General features: G+C 41.8%; 1 protein-coding gene across 9 annotated transcripts in view; it reads right to left on the bottom strand.

Moving 5' to 3' along the window:
• Positions 1-18,105, bottom strand: part of NBAS (NBAS subunit of NRZ tethering complex) — a 339,915-nt gene that overhangs the window by 119,242 nt on the left and 202,568 nt on the right. For all 9 annotated transcript variants that reach the window (XR_004521674.2, XR_012325807.1, XM_033837994.2 and 6 more), the window contains 2 exons: positions 12,627-12,703; positions 12,101-12,238 (listed from right to left, as the gene is read on the bottom strand). Coding sequence is in view for 7 of the 9 variants with exons in the window: in XM_033837994.2 (XP_033693885.1) it covers positions 12,101-12,238; positions 12,627-12,703 (215 nt within the window). In the remaining 2 variants the exon portion in view is untranslated. The remainder of the gene's footprint in view (positions 1-12,100; positions 12,239-12,626; positions 12,704-18,105) is intronic.

Here is an 18,105-nt window from a genome sequence, read left to right as displayed (position 1 = left end):
TATAATAATTCACCCTGGAAGTAATTTTTATCATCATTGCCCCTAGATAAATTTTCTTTGGACCATCTAAGTGTTCTCAAAAACAAAGAGCTGCAGTTCAATGATTCCACGAGAAATGCCTAAATAGTTAAGTAGAAGAATGTTTTCTCCAGGGATGAGTGAGGGGAAAAAGCCCCATCCCTGTTCCTGAAATCATAAATTTTTCTAGTTTCATAAGAAAGTACGCAACCAATTTTCACTCTGCTCAGTTTGGGGCTCAATGGGATATTGTTCCTTAAATCTAGCAGCTTCTTTAACAGCAATACCATTATTCCAACAGAACAAAACCCGGAACTGAACGGCTGACAGGAAAGGAAAATAAGTGGTTAACCAACCACAATTATATTAAAGTTGGTCCGGGTGTCCACAAAGCAACAGCAAAGCAGCCATGATTCTGGAGTTACCTAATATGTGAACAACATGAACTCAATCCCTCCCAATTTCTGGGAAAATATGGCGCATATTTTAATACCAGCAAATTAGGAAGAAAACTCCAGAAATCTACCTTTGGTTCTCAGAAACACGTCTAATTACCGTAAGCCATCAGCATTTCTAATGTGTGAGCCATTATTCTGAGCTACACACGAGATCTGTCAATGGCCAGTCCATATTACCTAACCTAGCCTGACATTCTCTCTCGATCCTGTTAAGGAACAATCTGGGAGTGCCGATAAAAACCAGTTAAAGAAATCTTCTTGGATTCCAGCAGGTGGATTTAAGAAAAAGTCAACCTTACTCAATTTTTCCCCTACCCCTAGGCAGACACTGAGTCTGCCTGAGACAGAGACACTGAGATACGTGTCTCAAGTCAAAAGACGTGCGTTTGAAAACTAATGCTCTGAAGTAAGCAGCTATAAGACCATCTGTCATTCATTCAACAAGTATTTTTTGTGCACCTATTATGTACCAGGTGATGTACTAAGATGTGACCCTTTCCTCCAAGAATTCAGTCTATGAGGAGAGACAGTCAAGCAAACAATTATAAAATGGTGTGATACAAGTAAGCACAGGGTGCTATGGGAATACAGAGGAGTGGGACTTGGGCACGTATCAAGGAGGTCTTCTTGGAAGAGTTAATTTCTAGGCTAACTGCTCAGGTATCAGAAGTAAAAAGGCCAGCAAAAAAACAGGGAGACAAATTCTGGTAAAGGGGAGAGTATGTGCTAAGCCTGGATGCCTAAGACCTGATGGGAAGATGGAGTGAATAAAGCTGATCTAACTGCAGTAAGAAGTGATTGGGGAATAAGCTGCATATGGCTGGTACTTCTGGAAACGGATATAGGCGAACGAGACCCCATGCCTCAGCCAACCCCCTCCTACTTACGGACTGAAGCCCTGAGGCACCACCCTGAACCGCCCATCGGGGCAAAGCCCCCTCTGAAGCTGTCTGGTATAGGGATGCTGCTGGGGACCAGCCAGCCTGTCTACACCTGCTCTGCACCCTGGTGTGCTCTGTTGTTGCCTGCTCTTCTCACACCTCATCCAGTTAGCACTTGCCTGCCTAGGAAGGGAGAGAGCAGGTGCAAATATCCAATGATCAGGGTTTCAGGGCAGCAGGAGAGCTCTTCTGTAGGTGTTCTTTCAGGGAACTCTTTGGGTCGGTTTTGCACTCCACCAGCAAACCCACGTTCATCAAAACTGTGAGGAAGGCTTCTTTCCATATACACTCTGACCCTGTGGTTTCAGGCGAAAGTCCTCAGCCTCCAGTTGCCCAGCGCGCTTTGAGGGAGAGGCTACAGCCAGGCCATCCATCTCTGAGTGTGACTCCCACCCCCACGCATGCAATCGACCACCTCCCCTCGCCCAAGGGTTTCTCACAGCTATTGCTCCACATTCATGTTTTTACTGTTTGCTTTCTGGCATCTCAAGGACTTGGTCCCTGTATTGGGAGAGTGGACGATATATGTGATCTCATTTCTATTCTCTTTGTATTCTAATACCATTTATGAAACAAATCCCCAAACCACGTAGAGGGTTAATCTCCAAAATGGCAGCACAGAGCAATAATGAGCATAAATACTGATATTTACGTTGGCTTTTCTTTATCTCATAGAGAGCTTCAAGTCTCCACATACAACCTTCATTTTCGTATGTGGCAAAAAATACCTATTCTCTCCTTTTACAAATGGAGAAAATGGCATGGCAGAGTGTAATAAGCGTGGACACAGAGAAGTTACTAGCTGACCTTGTGCAAGTTACTTAACAACTTCAAATTTGATTGTCTCATCTATAAAATGGCAATATATATAGCTTGCATGGCTTCACAAAGCTTAAGAGACCATACACACACACACACACACACACACACACACACACACACACAAAATACACAAACCAAGACCTGGCCTTTAGCAGGTGCTCCAAAAATGAAAAGGATTATGGAGTTTACTCAAAGGTATACACCAGTTACACTTTGATTGCACCTCTACTGCACACTTTACACTGCATTCTCTTATAAGTATTAAAACACAGCTTCCAGCAGGCAGAGACCATGGGTACTTAGTGGATTTGTCTTTCCTAGAGCACATTAGAGTTTCTTGAACAAGTCGGGTGTGGAGTAAAACGGAGACACACTGAACAGCAGTTGTAGCTTTTAAGTTAGTAATACTAGTTTATATTCCAGATCCTTCATTTAGCAGAGATGCAATTTGGGGCGAGTTACGTCATGTCTCTGTTTCCTCATCTATAAGAGAGTCAACAAGCACACCATCCTCGTGGTGTGTTGGGAGGCACAAACAAAATATTTTTAAATGTCTTTTTCTCTCTTATTATATGAAAGCAAATTGGGCCCAGCGCTTACTCCCAAGAAACTAAAACTAGTGATTGTCAAAGATGTACACATAAACAACTCACAGAAGGCACCTGAATATAAGAACTATTATAGAAATACAAACAAGAATGCTGGAAACTCCTTAGAGGGAGCAGTGGACACTCCTGACTCTTCTGGGGCTCAGTTTCTTCAGATGTAGAACAAAGGAGTCTCACGAGATGATCCCATTTCTAGGGCTAAAATCCTGTGAATGTATAAGAACTCAATCATGAAAATAAAATAAAGCCTTGTAAATCCCTCCAGGTGTGGAACTGGGGAAGTTCTACATCTCATCTCATTGATGCCTCCACTAAACATCAGAACAGATTTCTTTGTTAACAATACAATTTCAGACCAACAAATTATAACCAGTAGGTCCCTACACAGTTTAAACAACTTTCATACCTTCTCCTTTACTAAGTAGAAATTGTCTAGCCCCTCTGAATAATTTTTACTTCACATTCTCTGTGCATCAAATGTGTTCACTTTTCTAAGAAATATTTAAGAACAAATACCTAATATTTCAGTCTTCAGTATGGAACGGACATAGTGCTAAATACAAATGAACTGAATCTCATTTAATACTAACAATCTTGGGGGACCAGAGTCTACTAGTACCATCCTCTTTAAGATGGGTAAGGAGGTGAGTAGCTTGACTAAGGCCATTCAGGGTAGGTGGCAAGGCAGGATATGACTCCCAGGCATAATGTCGCCCAAGAACCAGCCTTTTATATTTGTTGTGCAGGGGGGGTATCTCTTAAAATTATAAGAATCTTGACAAGATCAGTGTACACACAGCTCCCACCAAATGTACATGAGATCTGGCATTTGAGTCCTTTTACAGATGATCAACTTTCAATGATGGCCTTAATGCTGTCATTCTATATTACATCAGGACTGACCTATTTTTTTAACACACACATTCTCCCTCTCATCCCTTTTACACATATACACACATGTGTAAATACAAATGGTCACAGAGGACACACCATGGTAGATGTTCAACTGGAGATCCTGGTTTGAGCTGTGTTTCCAAGCATTCTGTCTTCTCTAAGAATAACGGAGAGAGATTTAGAAAGAATTTAGAATATCATTTTCTGTTCAACCTCTTGATATAAATATACCTCCTTTTAAATTTCCATCCTAATAAGGTGGTGAAAAGGGGCATTCTGTTAATTCCTTGATGATAGGTCTTCAAGGTTATGGATCAAACATTTGTTAAATGTGTAGGAATATTTTCAATACTTATTTATTGGTAAAACATAATACTAATTCTTTCAAAATCTTCCCAAAACAAAGAGCATTAGCTATGAGGAAAAAACACAGGAATTGGCATCAAAGAACCTGGATTGCTGGTTCTTCCTTCCTGAGCGTCAGGCTTTCCATTATTAAAATTGAGGCAATTTCTCTCTGATACACTCTTCACAGAGACTGAATGAGAGTAGATGGATGGACATGTTGTAAGTTCCGGCTTTCCATGCAAATTTCTCGTCTTACCGTCATCACTACTAGTTTCTACCCCTTCCTTCAGGAACTTTACTGGTCATGATTACTTCCAATGTATGACTTAAATTTTAATAATTCTTCTTCCCCTGAGCTTATCACAATTTCTCTAAAAATATTCCAAAAGCATCCTCTACTCAGCCCAACACTTCATTTCATACATTCATTCATTCACGGCACAAGTGTACTGCATTAAAGTTTCTAAAGCACTTTCACATGATTTTCATTTGACCCTCATACCAACCCAGTGATGGGCACAGGAGACAGCTGTTGCTGTTTTACAGATGCCAACCTGCATGGAAGGCATCCTGAGCTGGGGTCCGGCAGCGAGGAAGTGAGTCCAACCCCCAGCCTCTGGCCTCGTGGGCACCCCACTCCATCAGCCCTTCCTCCCTATCCTGCCAGCGGGGCTCCCTCAATGCTCCACACCCAGCCTCACACCTGAAGTCATGAATTTCTGTGTGCAGAGTATATTCAAACCTCTCTTCCTCTGTTTCCCACCTAATTTCAATGATATGATCCATGGGTATGAAAGCTCCCGGCCTCTAAGAAACTTTTGAAGGACTTTATGGGTAGCTTCAGAATCTCCCATATTCTGGGGCTTCCCTGGTGGCGCAGTGGTTGAGAGTCTACCTGCCAATGCAGGGGACACGGGTTCGAGCCCTGGTCTGGGAAGATCCCACATGCCGCGGAGCAACTAGGCCCATGAGCCACAATTACTGAGCCTGCGCGTCTGGAGCCTGTGCTCCGCAACGAGAGGCCGCGATAGTGAGAGACCCGCGCACCGCGATGAAGAGTGGCCCCCGCTTGCCGCAACTAGAGAAAGCCCTCGCACAGAAATGAAGACCCAACACATAAATAAATAAATAGATAGATAGATAGACAGAGAGATAAATAGATAAATAAATAAATAAATAAAATTAAAAAACAAAAAGATACTGCAAAAACTGAAAACATAAAAAGGCATCAAAAATTTAAAAAGTGTAAAGAGTTGGGCTTCCCTGGTGGCGCAGTGGTTGAGAGTCCACCTGCCGATTCAGGGGACACGGGTTCGTGCCCCGGTCTGGGAAGATCCCACATGCCGCGGAGCGGCTGGGCCCGTGAGCCATGGCCGCTGAGCCTGCGCATCTGGAGCCTGTGCTCCGCAACGGGAGAGGCCGCAACAGTGAGAGGCCCGTGTACCGCAAAAAAAAAAAAAAAAAGAAAGAAAAGTGTAGAGTATTAAATTACTCTAATTTTTTCCCCCAAATTTGGCAATGCAGTTCTTCTATGGGGTGAAAAAAATGCGATTTCTTTACAGAATATGGTCAAGTCCCTGTAAAAACAAAATGCACATAAATATTTATGACACCAAAATGCTGGATGACTTCATCTACTACTTACTAGAAGAGGTAATAAATCCATTCAGGCTTAATAGTCTCCATTTCTTGGTAATATTGTTTGGAAAGTTTTGAACAGGTGGTATGTTTCCCCTCTAGGGTTGTTATTTGCTTGAAATAATTTTCTACTTGGCATATTCAATTAGTAGCTTAAGAAAACGCATTTTAGAAATAGTTTACCATAAAGTTTTGAATTTCATCCCCTGCTGGGTTTGCTTCTCTAGCATATAAAACTAAAAGACACGTTTCCATTTTTAACTGATTTTATTTTCTGAAACTTTTTAAAAAGAACGATAGAGAAATCACAATTCAAGATGCATTTACGTGGGGAGGGATAAACTAGGAGTTTGGGATTAGCAGAAACAAACTACTATATATAAAATGATAAACAACAAGGTCCTACTGCATAGCACAGAGAACTATATTCAGTATCTTGTAATAACCTATGATGGAAAAGAATATGAACAAGAATATTTACGTATGTGTATGTATGTATGTATGACCGAATCACGTTGTGTACACCAGAAACTAACACAACACTGTAAATTAACTATACTTCAATTTTTAAAAAAAGATGCATTTACAATAATTACAAAGGTAAGATATAAATGAAAAGAATCAAGGTACAGAAAAATGTGTAGAGTTTACTCATATTTGCATAAAGTTATATAAATACGCATATCCATAAACTATTTCTGGAAGTAGACAAAAGGGAAATACTTTTTGTTTTATCCTATTTTCATCATTTGAGGTTTTTGTCATGTGTGCATTAACATAAAGAGTTAATTAGGACAAATACTAGAAGGGAAAATTCTCTGCAAGTGACCATTTGCCAATCATCATTACAGGACTCTAAAAAGAAACAGGAACGCCCGGGGGCTGCTTCAAAGCTCATCCAGGTTTGCTGCCGGTGTGGCAGACTCGGGACGTGCTTCCCGTCAAGATGCACAGGCTTTTTATCAGAAACAACACCACAAATTATATCAGGACTTTTATTCAAACCTAGTAATCTACCTAAGTTATCATTCTAGCAGCTCAGAACTACAGGGGGTGGGAAGAGAAAATGTGAGAATAGAAACAAGCTGAACTGACAATCAAGTGGACGCTAAGCTTCACAGAGCGTTACTATGTGTGGACAACAAATTGAAACCACTTTGATTTCAGTTTCCAGGATGATTTGTCAGGAGTTTGTCATATCTAATTCCAAACCCAGCAGTGCCGTTTTATACAGGGGGAGATGCTGAAAAGACTCAAATAATGAGTGATTAGGTAGTCAATGGACAACGCAAACATACTTAAAACGTCCAGCTAATGTGCCCATCCATGAGGGGTCAGGGCTCGAAACTGTAAAACTGAAGGTTGTCCGAATCACAGCAGCTGGAATGATTCCTCAACTTATTCACATGCCAATAAACAGTCACTGAGTAACTGCAGTGGGTGAAGCCCTGGGGATTCAGCGAAGATGGGATTCCTGCCCTCAACAAGATTACCACGAGGCGAGAAGACAGACTGCATCAGCTACCATAGCCTAAAAGAACCACTCCTGTGGGTGTCTGGAGGAGAGCCGTGAGAGACGGAAATTAACTATACTACAACTTTAAAAAAGGATGCATTTACAATAATTATAAAAGTAAGATATAAATGAAAAAAAAATTATTTCAGGCCGGTATCTGCTGAGGCAGCAGAGAAGACTTCACACAGGAGGCTCTTTTGAGCTCAGACTTACCTATTGATAGTGGGAAGAAGAAGGGGGTATTTCAGGCAGGAGAATTACATCTGCACAGGCGCAGAGGTGTGGGAATGGATGTTAAATTAAGAGAAATATACATTCTGAACAGCTGGAGCATAGACCTCAAACGAGCTAGTGTCAGGATCATGGCTGCCGGGGTGAGGAACAGCCGCCAGTCCTCTGAGGGGCTTCCCTGTCATACACAGGAGGAGAGACTTCAGCCGGTAGCCATCGCAGAGCACGTGAAAACATCCTCCTGGGAATGACCCGTTAGGAACTGTGGGCCAGAGATCACTCAGGTCCGAAACACAGTGACACGCTGCTTCCGACACAAAGCTAGGGCGGCAGCACATCCAAGTAAAAGGCAGGTAAAGACTGGGGTCAGGAGCTCTAAGTGACAGGTGTCACCTTCTCCCAGAGCAACCCTGAGCAAGTAACCGCATTTCTCCGTGTCTTACTTTCTGCAACATGAGACTGCTCGACAGATCAAGCGGGAAGGAATGTGAAAGGTACGAAGACAGCCAATGCCTTCCCAGGGTTAGTCTGACCTTCCTACCGACCCCTGACAACTCTCGTTCACAAGCCCCCACGAAGCCTGCTACTGTCACACCCATCCTGACACCTTCCCAGCCAGAGAGAAGAGACCCCATCTGGTCACAGTGAAGTCTGGTCAGAGACTCTATTTCTATGCTTTTCCTCTGCAGTCAGGGAATGCTTCCGAGCCTTGAATTTTATAGCGTGACATTTTAATACTTTCTTAAATATTTTGTGAAAAAACACCACAGCACATATGATGGGACAGGGATACCTCAATTCATCTGTTACAGATTCCACCCCTCGATCTGGAATGCTCTTCCCCTCCATCTTTCTGGTGCTATGCTCGTCCTTTTCGTTACTCAATTAAGGTCTTTCCTGAGCCTGTTTAAATCGTATTCTACACACACAGTCCTTAACTTTCTGCTTGTTTTCAAAGCTCTTATCACAATCTAATAAAGTATACATTTTATTTACTTATTTTGTTTATAGTGCTCCTTCCTCAGTGGAATGTAAATCTGAAAAGGGCAACGGTTTTTACATATACTTTGCTCACGACTCTCTCCCCAGGGTCTAGAATACTCCCTGGCATAAGTAGTCATCTGACAAATATTTGATAAACACACACATAATTCAATTATTTCATATGTACTGAAGAATTATTAATTTTCAGTAATCCACCCAGGTAACATTTGTTTACTACCCTTGATATGTCAGGTCCTGCTCTAAGCAATGAGGAAAACAATAAATACAACACAGACCCTGGTCTCAAGTAGCTCATTTTCTAGTGAGATGGAAGTAGATAAATTCAAAGTAGTAGAGTATAAACGTTATGAGGTAAGTACAAGGCAGTAGAAACGTGCACAGAGGAGCACCCAACACAGCGTGGGAGCACGACAGAGTGGTGGCAGGTGGTAGGAGCCATGCCTTGGTGAGGTAAGACCTGAACCAAGTGCTAAGCAAAGAAATGCTGGGGAAACATTATAGGCAAAAGAGTACAACATACTGAATGCAAAGAAGAGAGAACACGCGGGCTGGCTGAGAAATTTAAGCAGCTTGGTACGGCTGGAGTGAAGGAACATGAAGTCGCAGAAACAGACAGAGGCCAGACCACCTTGCTAGGGCAACAGGAAATCACTGAAGGATTGCAGACTCAAGGGAGGATGACCAGACCCCCATTTTGGAAAGACTTCTCAGACAGAAGCTTGGAAAAAGATGCAAACGCAACAAAAAGGAAGAGACAATGATGTTTGATTGCGTTTTTCACTCTTCATCTCACCCTTCAGACTAACAACCAAATGCTTTCCACAGAGTTGCCAAGAAGTCTCTGGAGAATTAGCTGGCTTGTGACCTAGCCGTGTGCCATCTGAGAAGTGAGCAATCATGTGCTGAGGCATCACCACTGGGCCACGTGAGCCTTGCTGGCTTCTGTTTGCCCTAGGCTTTAATGCTGCTTCCCGAAGCAATGACCCTGACCAGCAGCTGCCTTACACTACTGGGCCCAGAAAGGGAGTGGCTACAGGTGTCAGGAACCACGTCACGGGGTGGGTGAGTATTCCAACAAGCAGGAATCTGAGGCCAAGGCCTAGGGTGAGGCAGGAGACCTCCAAGGGACATCTTCAAAGGAAAGAACAGTTTGACAGGAAAACGGTGACAGGAACAAGACCAAGAGCTAAAGGGCAGCGATGGTGGGTTGACATAAGATGAAAGGAAGAAACGGAAATTGGTGTAAAGGGTAGAAAAGGGCAGGAATCAGGTTTCATCATTCTTCACACTGTAACACCAGGCTCTACGTCCTTCACAGCTGGTAGTCAATAAATGCTGGGTCGATGAAAGGATGTGCAAAATATAAGACCTGAAAATAAAACACTCATACTTTCCGTTGGGAATACACAAGAAACCAAGATGGACACACCTTTACTTCTAACCCTCATCTTTCAGTGTTCTACTTCCTCTCTCTGCATGCTTTAGTCACAGAAATCTTAAGTGGGGTTTCTTACAGTGACTTCAGTATCTGAAGTAGGAAACAGTGACTGCCAGATATAAAGGCCAGGATGGAATTTACTGGTTTTCTCCTGCCTTACCTCTCTCAAAGACAGTTCAGGATTGGGGACTTACCTCTCTCAAAGACAGCTCAGGATTGGGGACTTACCTCTCTCAAAGACAGTTCAGGATTTGGGACTTTTAATTTTTGGTTCAAAGTAATTTACTATCGGGGAAAACAGGAAAAATACAGACTGCACTAGAACTTCCCTTCAAGAGGACTACTTTAAGCTTTTAGGTGATGAAACCGAAGATCAGGCCAAAATGGGGCTCTGCAGCCAGCTCTCTGGCTTCTGTCACAGTCTGAACACGTGGTCTGTCTGGCGAGGGTTTCCAGTCCTCTCATCTGCAGCTCCTCTAATCCACCTTTACGTAACTGTCTCTCATGGATTTATGGTAAGTGGTGAGTTCACTGAGGTCAGACAGCCATAATCACCCTCTCATCTCAAGACTCGCTCAGAGGCCGTGGCACACATAAGGTACTCGGGGCGGGGTTTAGAGATAGACCAGCTGACCAAGTGGCCTTTCAATCCTCTGTATTCATGAAAGGTGGAACATAGTGTTGGGCATGCAGTGTGACCTTAATATAGATTACACACATGGAAATAGTACATACTACATGGGAGTCCTGAGCCAATTATCCAGCACTTGTGTATGTACTACTGAAAAGATAAAGACATTTAAAAGCAGACACCAGCAAACGCCATGAATACTCTTTGCCAGCCAACCAACTGAATGGAATAAGAAAGACAATAAGTAAGTACACTGTTCCAGAAATAAACCTGCCACACTTCCACCTATATAATCACTTCTTTTCCTCAATTTATAACACAGTAGGTCAATTCCTTATTTCACATAAAAACATACCTGTGATATAAAAGCAAAACAAAGGAAAATTACTAGAGTATAGGATAAAAGCACTGCACAAAGCAGCAGTAGCTACTGAAAACAAAAAAATAAATTCAAAATTTCCAAAATAAAGTAATATATCAACTGGCTAAAAAAAGAGAAGCAGCCCTTTTCTTGGCCAATTTCACCTTAACATACCTATTCCTGAGAACAATACCCACTGACATTGATGATGCCCTTGGGAGAGTAACCTGCATGGCACAGGGTTCCCCCACTCACCTTCCTCTTTTTGAATAAAAACTGATGAATGAAAGCCATAGATTTTGCCACGAATGGAATGTTTTCACATACTTAAAGGTTCTTAGATATGTTTTGGATGGCAGAGGCAGCTAGAACTTTGATACTCATGTGAAATTATTTCTTTATAGTCTACTTTGGGTCGGAGAGGAAGAATTCTGCCTCAGTAAAAACTGAAGCTTGGATCCGACACAGAGTGGATTTGGAAGTCTGATCTATTTGCTTACCTGCTCTTAAAGTGGTAATTCTCTTAAAACGTCCAGTATAAAAAGGAAATAATTTCCAAACGCTGATGATTAAAGGTGGTGTATACAAGTAAACCTAGAGGGCTTCCATTTTCCAGCGGCATCTGGAACACTTCCGTGTCCACAAAAGAAGGCACGTGTAACTTGAGGCCATGTTTAGGTGCTCTCACTCAGAAATTAACAATAAAGTTAAATAAAAGTGTCAGAAGCTTGGTGGCAAGTAGGCATAGTGTGCCTCAACATTTCATCTGCATAATTACTACTCTCATATCTCTCTGGCTTAAAAATAAATAAAAGTGCAGCACCGTTCAAAGAACTACATTGCCTACTGTCCTCAATTAGAGCCATCTTCCTCTTGAGAAGTGACTTAAAAAGCTAACTCTCCATTTCTCCTCTCCTTTAGCCTTTCCTAAGAACACTGTAATATAAAATAAATGACAGAAAAGTTGGGGATGAATCAGCATTCACAATAAATATTAGAAACTCTACTTCTTATTAATTCCTGGAAAAGCAACTACGTATAACACAGAAAAGGCAAAGGCTGTCAGCCACTGGGAATACAAAGCACTCTGAATACAAAGTGCATCAGTCCCTCCAAAGAGGTAAACGTGTTTAACTACTTTAGAAAAGCTTAACCCTGCCCATTAACAGGGTGGAAACCACGAGGACTCACCCTGTAAAGAGGATGGCACTTGTCCATGAAACACGGAGCCAACCGGGCGTAGATCTGTAGGCTATAGTAATAGGCTGCCAGCTGGAGAGACAGAGCAGAGTGCGACTGCTTTTCAAAGCACCTGTTAGCGTCTAACACCTAGGAAGGGAGCACGAGAGAAACAGCTCAGCTGAAAAGAAATTGGCACAACCGTCATAAACCATTACATTTCTAGTCCTTACTCTAGAATTTTGGTTCAAAGTTTCTAGCATATCAGCTCAAGCTCAAGCTCATCTTAATATGACTACATTAAAATTCAGAAGACATGATAAGGCAGATCCTATGCACATGAAAGTAGATTTTAAAATCGACATTTCAGCTAACATTGTAGAATTCACTTTCTGGATACTGACCACAGTCCTTCCATCTTGCAAGAACAACCAGAAGGAAGTGAAACATGTAACAAACAATTTACTGGTGAAAACCCCCGGTAAAGGCTTAGCTTATTCATTTTTAAGTCCTTGTTTCTTGGAAAGGGTAAACTTACCTGTGGTAAGGCAAGGAGATAAGCAAGAGCCAGGGTCATATCATTTGGTAAAGCATCGCTCGCCAGCTGCAAGAGAACTGAATGTAGAAAACATATATATATATTGCATTATATTATTAGAGGATCCATGTGACATTCATAGTTACTAAGTGTCATGACTTTAGTCCTTTATGATGTCAACAGTAATTCGTTTCAGAGAACTCTTTAAGATCCTTTATGAAAGTCTATTCAGCACCATAGAAATAACAGACTACATGAAACTATGTTAAATGATAACCTTGCCTCAACTCAAATTATGCTGTTTGTTACTTACACAAGAGAAAACCCAATTAGTGCAGCTACAAAGTCTAAGTGCAAATAGATCAGTGAGGATGGTTTCTGCCAGCTAATCTTTTGGTTTTCAAGACCCAGACCAAGCTATAAAATTCTGGATATCAATGACAGCTACTGTAGAAAATGACCATCTGACCATTAACGATGAGAGTAACAACACAGCTTTGTGTGAGTGCAGATTTAGGATAAATCTTCTGATTTTACTACAGTTACGGTAAGTGGTTTTGTTCTTTCTCTTCACCACACTCCACAGAAAGAAAACCAGTCTCTTGCTTTGATTATAGAACACCTTAAAATATCCCAACCATCTACAACTTTTCCACAAAAATTTTTATATAAGCAACGACCTATCAATGTCATGGCTTTAATAAAGGAGAGAACACTTCCAATAACATCTGTGTTTATATCCATTTTTTTTTTCTTTTTTTTTTTTGCGGTACGCGGGCTTCTCACTGCTGTGGCCTCTCCCGTGCGGAGCACAGGCTCCGGACGTGCAGGCTCAGCGGCCATGGCTCACAGGTCCAGCCGCTCCGCTGCATGTGGGATCTTCACAGACGGGGGCACGAACCTGCGTCCCCTGCATCGGCAGGCGGGCTCTCAACCACTGCGCCACCAGGGAAGCCCTATCCATTTTATATTAATAAGGAGGTATTCCATTTAGGGTCTCAAGTGACAAATACCAGCTAGTCACTGGAATCACAATGTAAATCTTTTATTTTTAAAGAACGGACTCTCCTAACCTTCACTAATGAAGGCAAACAGTATTTAAATAATTCAAAGTAAATATTTCACTTTGTAAATACACCATATAATTTTTTCCCAGAAGATTCACCTTCCTAATTGTGTCTTACTTGAACTAAAATTTAAAGCCATCCATATAATCTGAGCTCGGCTGACCACTGGAGCAGTGGGTGGGTGTGCGGTGCTAAGCCAGCTGCAAGCGGCTGGAGCATCAGAGGCTGACCTAAAACTCAGCATGCCCTGCGCATGACCTATGGAGGAAGAAACTGAGCTTTCTCCACTGTGCCTCTGCAAAGAGTTCTCTAAATACTCACTTCCTCTGTGTTCTCCAAATCTCATAAACCAAGTTGGACCACCAGTCAGCCTCAGGCCTCCCAAGGAACTGTACTGTTCTAGAGATGTTTTCTGATCAAAAGCTACTCATTTCAAGGCCCATTTCCACATTCAGCCCTTCACTTAGTATCAGTGAGAACTTTCTCTGAACCTAATATTGCTCTAAAATAAGAATCAGAGTTCCTGCCCTTTCAGAGTAAAGACACTAAGACCAGAAAAAGTCTTCAAATAAATAATTTAAAACTACAGCGCAAAGGGCCCAAATCAAATTTTATACAAACAAGTATGAGAGCAAAGAAGAGTTATAAAATCGCCAAATGTATTCTAGAACACTATCAAAACCGAAGGATGAAGGACTTAAGTTATACATTTTGGACAACAGAAGATGAAGGAAGAAAAAGCATGTAAGCTTAGTCTGCTGAAAACCCTGTACTTTTGAGAAAGATTTACTTAGAGTCTAGAAATTGCACACCATCCAAACACACATAGAAACACACACACAAGCCCAGGGCTGCCATTTTGGCTTATGTCTGCCTTATGTACTTTACCATTTAATACCTGCCCAGCTGTCCGCGGGAGAAAAAACAAATTCCAATAGTTTCACATACTAATAATTCTTCCCTATTAATTTTCTTTCTTTGTTGCTTTTCTTATAAGATGACCTACAACTGCAACCTTGTTTAGTTTTTTTCCACCCCCGTTTTTATTTTCTTCAGGTACTTCCCTTCCTTATGTACAAAAGAGGCCGATTTTCAAACAAGTATATCTAAACCCACTCATCAAAAAACAGCCCTGTCTCTTCAGAGCTCAGGAGCCCTTATTTCAAGTGAGTGGCTGATGCTCCAGCTAGTAGAGGACCACCCTCTCCCTCTCAGAGCTGTGGTTGGTTAGGGCCAGTCTGAAGCCTGCCTGGGAAAATCAGTCCCATGACTGACTATCTTCCCGTCAGACTTTTGGTTTTTTTTTCTTTTTAAATCCTGCCATCAACTCAATCTTTCACTCCATTTAATATGCATTTGGTTATTTCCAAAAACCAAAGCACCCTCAAGGGATGAAAAAATATGGTACCACTGAAGATATTCCTAAGCATATGCTACAGACCCTGAAGGAAATTCCAAAAGGAAAACAACCCAACAAAAAACAAAAACAACAAAAAAGAGCCATGACAGCATGGTTGGAACAAATGCATAGTTCCCAGAAGATACCTTTGAGAGAGAGAATCTCCATCTGAATACGTAAGTTCCAGCAGGTTTATTTTTTAAAGAGTTACATTAATTCACAGCTACAACTCACAAGATGGTCACTAGCATTTCTTGAACATATATCACTGAATACAAAGCTTTCAGCAGGCAAAAGAGAAAAGAAATAGTTAATTTCTATGAGCTAAAAGTAATGACAAAAACCACCCTCAGAGGAGTCCAAAGAATCATCACTGTTAATTTTCACCAAGCAGTGAAAATAATCACTTTGAAATACAAATATCTGCTCCAAGTGAATAATAACCACATGGGTTTTATTTCATATATACATCATTTCAAACTTTCCTGCATTTTATAATGCTTTGACACTGGGGGGGTCTTGACGATCCTGGTGAGACTGACCTCCCAGGGCTAGCTAGTCAATTGGCACGTAGAGCAGATGGTTTCCCTGTGAGCACGCCTTTGATCTACAGACCAACCAGTTCAGAGCCAATTCTCTGAACCACCCCCTCTCTCTCTGGCTTTTACACTACAGAGGCAATACTACCTCGCCCTGATCACCTCAGGGCCAGGCGCCGGTCAGCCAGAGACCATCCCATAGCCCAGAGTCCACCAGGTTATTCAAACTCTCCATCGTAAGCTTGCTCAAGCGTGCCTACCACACCTCTCCTGTTCCTTCCCACGAAAACCCATACTCTGGCCTCATGCCTTCTGCCTCCAGGTGACCTGAGTGCCTCCCCATGTAGCCCAGGTGGCTTGCTGTGTCTTCTGTTTCTAGGGATTGGTGAGTATAAACTTCTTCCTTCATGACAATCATTTTCATGTCTGGGTGTCTGCCCACACCTGAATAAAACCAGACTCTGGGTACATTTCAGAACAACAAGTAAAACATCTATAAATGTACAATGAATCCCTGGCAAACAAAATCAGGCAGAATGATACAGCAGGAGGGAAATCATCTTCAGAACCAGAAAGTTACGGGATCAAAGCTAAGACCCACCACTGACTTACTGCACAAGTTTTTCCAATTGATCGTCCTGTACCCAGTAACTCTCATATTTCTAAAAACAGTACACTATTCTCCCAGTGAGACACATAAAACCCCAGAGTCATCTTGGACTTTACTCTCTTCTCCGCTCCCAACATTCAGGTAGTCATCAAGTCCTGCTGAATTATTTCTAAAGAACTCTTTCACACATACCTTCTATTTTCACTGCCACAAACTCTAGATTGTCAGTGTTCAAAACCTGGACTCTTTCAATAACCCCCCAACTCTACCTGATGCCTTCAGTCTCTCTCCTTCCAATCCATCCTTAAAATAGTAGTTTCATACTAATTTTATAGGAATGTTCATTAAGTACTGTGTAATCATGTCTCTCGCCAGCTGAAAACACATTCTCTCTCTCTCTCTCTCTCTCTCTCTCTCTCTCTCTCTCTCCCCCCTACCTTCAATGGTTTCCCATTCCCTAAAGAAGGAAAGCTAGATTTCTTATTTAGCACTCAAGGCCTTCATAAATATGGGCCAGCCATAACTTACGGTTTTAACTGATATTATTTCTACCCTATACCCCAGCCAAATTAATCTGACATTCAAATAACCTATAATGCAAACTCTCTATAAAGAAAGTGCTCATGCCATTCCTCTATATAACAATAATAATAGTTATTATTATCATAAAATGAAAATAACTATTTAAAAAAAATCTGCTTTGATGAGCCAGATATGAGATAGATGCTTTGTATAAATTAGCTCTAAGTGCCACAAAAAGCTCTGCAAAGAATGCAGTATTAACATAGGCTTGGAAAGCGAGGCCAATCACCTAAACTCAGACAGGCAGTTAATCTGTAAAGACAGTGTTATGAACCAAATATTTGTGATTCCCCCAAATTTATATGTTGAAGCCCCAGCCCTCAACATGAGGGTATTTGGAGATGGGCCTTTGGGAAGTAATTAGGGTTAGATGAGGTCATGAGGAGTGGGATCCTCATGATGGGGTTAGTGCCCTTATAAGAGGAGACATCAGAGTTCACTTGTAAACACTCTCCTCTTTCTCCCCACTCCCTCCCTCCCCCCCACCCCCCGTCCTGATGTAAAGACACAGTGAGAAGACAGCCATGTGCTAGCCAGGAAGAGATCACTACCAGAACCCAAAAACGCTGGCATCCTGATTTCCAGTCTCCAAACTGTGAGATTAAATTTCTGTTGTTTAAGCCACTTGGTCTATGGTATTTTGTTATGGCAGCCCAAGCTGACTAATACAGACAGGAAACAAGACATACAAAATTAGATATCTCTTCTTGTTAATATGTACCAGGCTGTCGACAATATTATGCTATTGCAAGCAATGAACATATGCCATATTTTTCATGTGTGTGAATTCACAGGATAAATTCCTAGAAGCAGAATTATTAGGTTAAACAATACCCGCAGCCACAATTTTCATAGCTGTTGCCGAATTGCCACGTGTTTTTCAAATTCTCACTTTAAGCCAAGTCCTCACTGCAGCAACTCAACCAGGACTGCTACTTAGCTGGCACAACTCACCCACGTGAACGTCCATTTGGCCCATTTCTCAAGAGGCTTCTTGACATCTATTTTAACTACACAAGATGAAGATCCCTTAAGGTTGGGGTAAGTTCAAAATCCATTCCACAGGGTAAGCCTTCACTCATATGAACTGACTCCTCAGGATTAATCCTAAGAGAAAGGCACCTGGCCTATTTCCCTTCTCTGGGGAACTACAACTCAGACTTTTGCCCTACTGTCATAGGATGAACGCCAGCGAAATCCAGAATAATAAATTCTATTTAAATTTTTCTGTGATTGGGTTCTGTTACTGGTACAGTCCTTGTGCAGATGAAGACTATAAACT

Source organism: Tursiops truncatus, chromosome 14 (genome assembly GCF_011762595.2).
Source record: "Tursiops truncatus isolate mTurTru1 chromosome 14, mTurTru1.mat.Y, whole genome shotgun sequence".
NCBI classification, from domain to species: domain Eukaryota; kingdom Metazoa; phylum Chordata; class Mammalia; order Artiodactyla; family Delphinidae; genus Tursiops; species Tursiops truncatus.
The sequence above is the reverse complement of the archived record's forward strand: the minus strand, read 5'-3'. Positions and strand labels throughout refer to the sequence as shown.